The 2,426-nt window shown below is 54.1% G+C and overlaps 1 protein-coding gene across 1 annotated transcript in view; it reads right to left on the reverse strand.

Moving 5' to 3' along the window:
* The window catches only part of LOC119348362, an 8,755-nt gene extending 7,115 nt beyond the window's left edge, over positions 1 to 1,640 (reverse strand). The window contains exon 1 of the mRNA XM_037616529.1: positions 1,474 to 1,640. Within this exon, the coding sequence (XP_037472426.1) occupies positions 1,474 to 1,640 (167 nt within the window). The remainder of the gene's footprint in view (positions 1 to 1,473) is intronic.
* Positions 1,641 to 2,426: the final 786 nt, after the last annotated feature.

Below are 2,426 nucleotides of genomic sequence, written 5' to 3' on the forward strand. Positions count from 1 at the left end.
GACAGAGGAGTCGGTGGAGATGTCAGGGCGGCGCGCGTTGAGACGCTGCTCCATAGACAGGAGGCGGTTGTAGAGTTCCTAAGGGCGAATAGGCTCCTTGCGTTCATTGATCACCTCGGCAAGCGATTCATAGTCGCTGTCAAGGCCGGCGAGGATGAAGGTCGTGAACTCGATGGCGCGAAGGGGCTCTCCAATCGAAGCAAGGGTGTCGGCCAACTTCTTGACCGTGTTGTAGAAGGCGGTCACCATACCATTGTCGTTACAGGTCTCACCAAGCTTGGCACGAAGAGCCATAGACTGAGCATTAGACTGGGACGAGAAACTCGACTCCAGGATGTCCCACATCTCGTGAGACGATGCAGCGAAGAGGACAAGCCCGGCAACACCCTCACCCAGGGAAGACTGGATTGCTGAGAGGATGGCTTGTTCCTGAGCGATCCACGCACAGAACATCGGATGTTGTGGTGCCGGACACGGCAGTGTGCCATTAACGAACCCCTCCAAATAATGGCTGTGTAGAAGAGGAAGCACTTGAGCACGCTAGTACAGGTAATTATCCTGCTTGAGCTTCACCGGAAGAAGGTGCGAGAACAGGAACATCGGCGAGAAGATCACAGTAAGATCAGCCTCAACATCCATGTATGGCGCACGAGATGGCATTGGTGCAGTCGAAGTCACGGCAGGTGCATACACCTGTGTGACGCCGTACGCGTAGGATGCACCATAGGGCGGCATGGCCGCATATGAGCCCTGGCCAGGGAACGCGCCATAGGAGGGACGCACGGGTGGCGGAGGACCGTATGGAGCAGCATACAGCGGATAGCCGCCAGGGCTGCCATAGGTCGCATGGGCGACGTCGGCAACGATAGGGCTTGTTGCGGTGTAGATGGAGGCAGCAGGGGCAGGCGTGACCGCGTGCATCATCATATGCGATGCAGCCAGGGGTGGTTGTGCAGGCACCAAGGAGTGCGTGGTGGCCGGAGGCGGCGACGGTTGCTGGAACTGCGCCGATGCAGCGGCCGACGAGGAAGACACGCCGGCGTACAGTGAAGAAACCGGGCCGGCGAAGAGGGACCCCGCCGATTGGCTGGCGAAGAAGGACCCCGCCGATTAGGTCTGCAGGGGGCCGAGTGATCCCTCTGCCGTGTATGGCGCAGTCCCACCATTGAGTTGACGCGTGAGAGACGGTGGAAGGAACGCATGATCCATGTGGTAGGGCGGTGACAAGAGGGCGGGGAAGGAGACCGCAGCGACGGCGGCGCTCGAGGTGACGGCGGCGGCTGGCGGCGATGGCGGAGCGGAAGAAAAGAGATTAGATCGTTAGGTCGGATACTATATTAGACAAGAGTTTTAGGGCTTTGTGGCACACCTCCAACGTGAGGTGACCTTTGTATTATATTGAGAGTACATAATGATGTACAATACAATTACAGGTGGGGACACTAATAGCCTAGTATATACAGAGTCTAACACCTAGCCGCGAGGTCGTACACGTACGCGGAGACCTCGGGGGACTGGTACGTCCGCAGCCACAACAGCGTCTTCGTCACCGGGAGCTTGATAGCTGTGGCGAACTTGCCATCCCCCTTCTTTCTGACCGCAGTTAACCTGCTATTCTCACCCGCCGCTGCGGCTCCCATGGCCTCTACCACAGTCGAACGGAGGTGGATGCGCTTTGAGGTGGATGCCTGATGTGTGCAAGATGAGGGGATTTTAACAGCGGGTCTTGTGCAGCCCAGCCTCCGGCATCAAGCCGTGCGTCGCGTACGTACGTTTCAGACTCACTGGAACCATGCCGCCTCACCATGAACGGTGTGTGGGTATTAACACTGAGAAAAAATATATATCATGGCGTGCACGTATAGAACCGCCTTGCAGCTTGCATTGTTCCTTTTCATTTTTGTTTGGTTGTATTTCTCCTAGCTTATATTATTATACACGCACTGCTTTCTCGCTGATTAACACGACAAAAGATATATGCGATGGCCTGTACGTAAAGGGGTCAGGCACACTAGTAGAAGTTTCATTGCTGATTTTACTACTTCCGATGGCACGTCCTCGGTCGAAAAGAGCCGCACAACCAAGCTTATCATCTGATGCACCAGATGTGGCAAACATGTCTAGATGGTCGAAAAGAGCCGGCCATCCAACCCTGTCTATCAAACATCTGGTCACATTTTAAATGGTATTTGAACAAACCGGTCGATCATTTAAACCGGACCAATTTCATGACATTTTTAACATATTTCATTTAGCAAAAGTGTACATGACATTTTTTAATATAAAATGTTAACTTAGTCGAAATCTTCGCCAGCCATGGAGGCGTCCATGTTCCATGTACTGTCTTCCCCATGTCCGGCATCTTTGCCGGTTCTGCACTCCGGGAAGTGAAGCTGGTAGTCGCCGGCCATAAAGAGTAAGACATG

This window comes from Triticum dicoccoides, unplaced genomic scaffold, assembly GCF_002162155.2.
Source record: "Triticum dicoccoides isolate Atlit2015 ecotype Zavitan unplaced genomic scaffold, WEW_v2.0 scaffold89893, whole genome shotgun sequence".
NCBI classification, from domain to species: Eukaryota; Viridiplantae; Streptophyta; class Magnoliopsida; order Poales; family Poaceae; genus Triticum; species Triticum dicoccoides.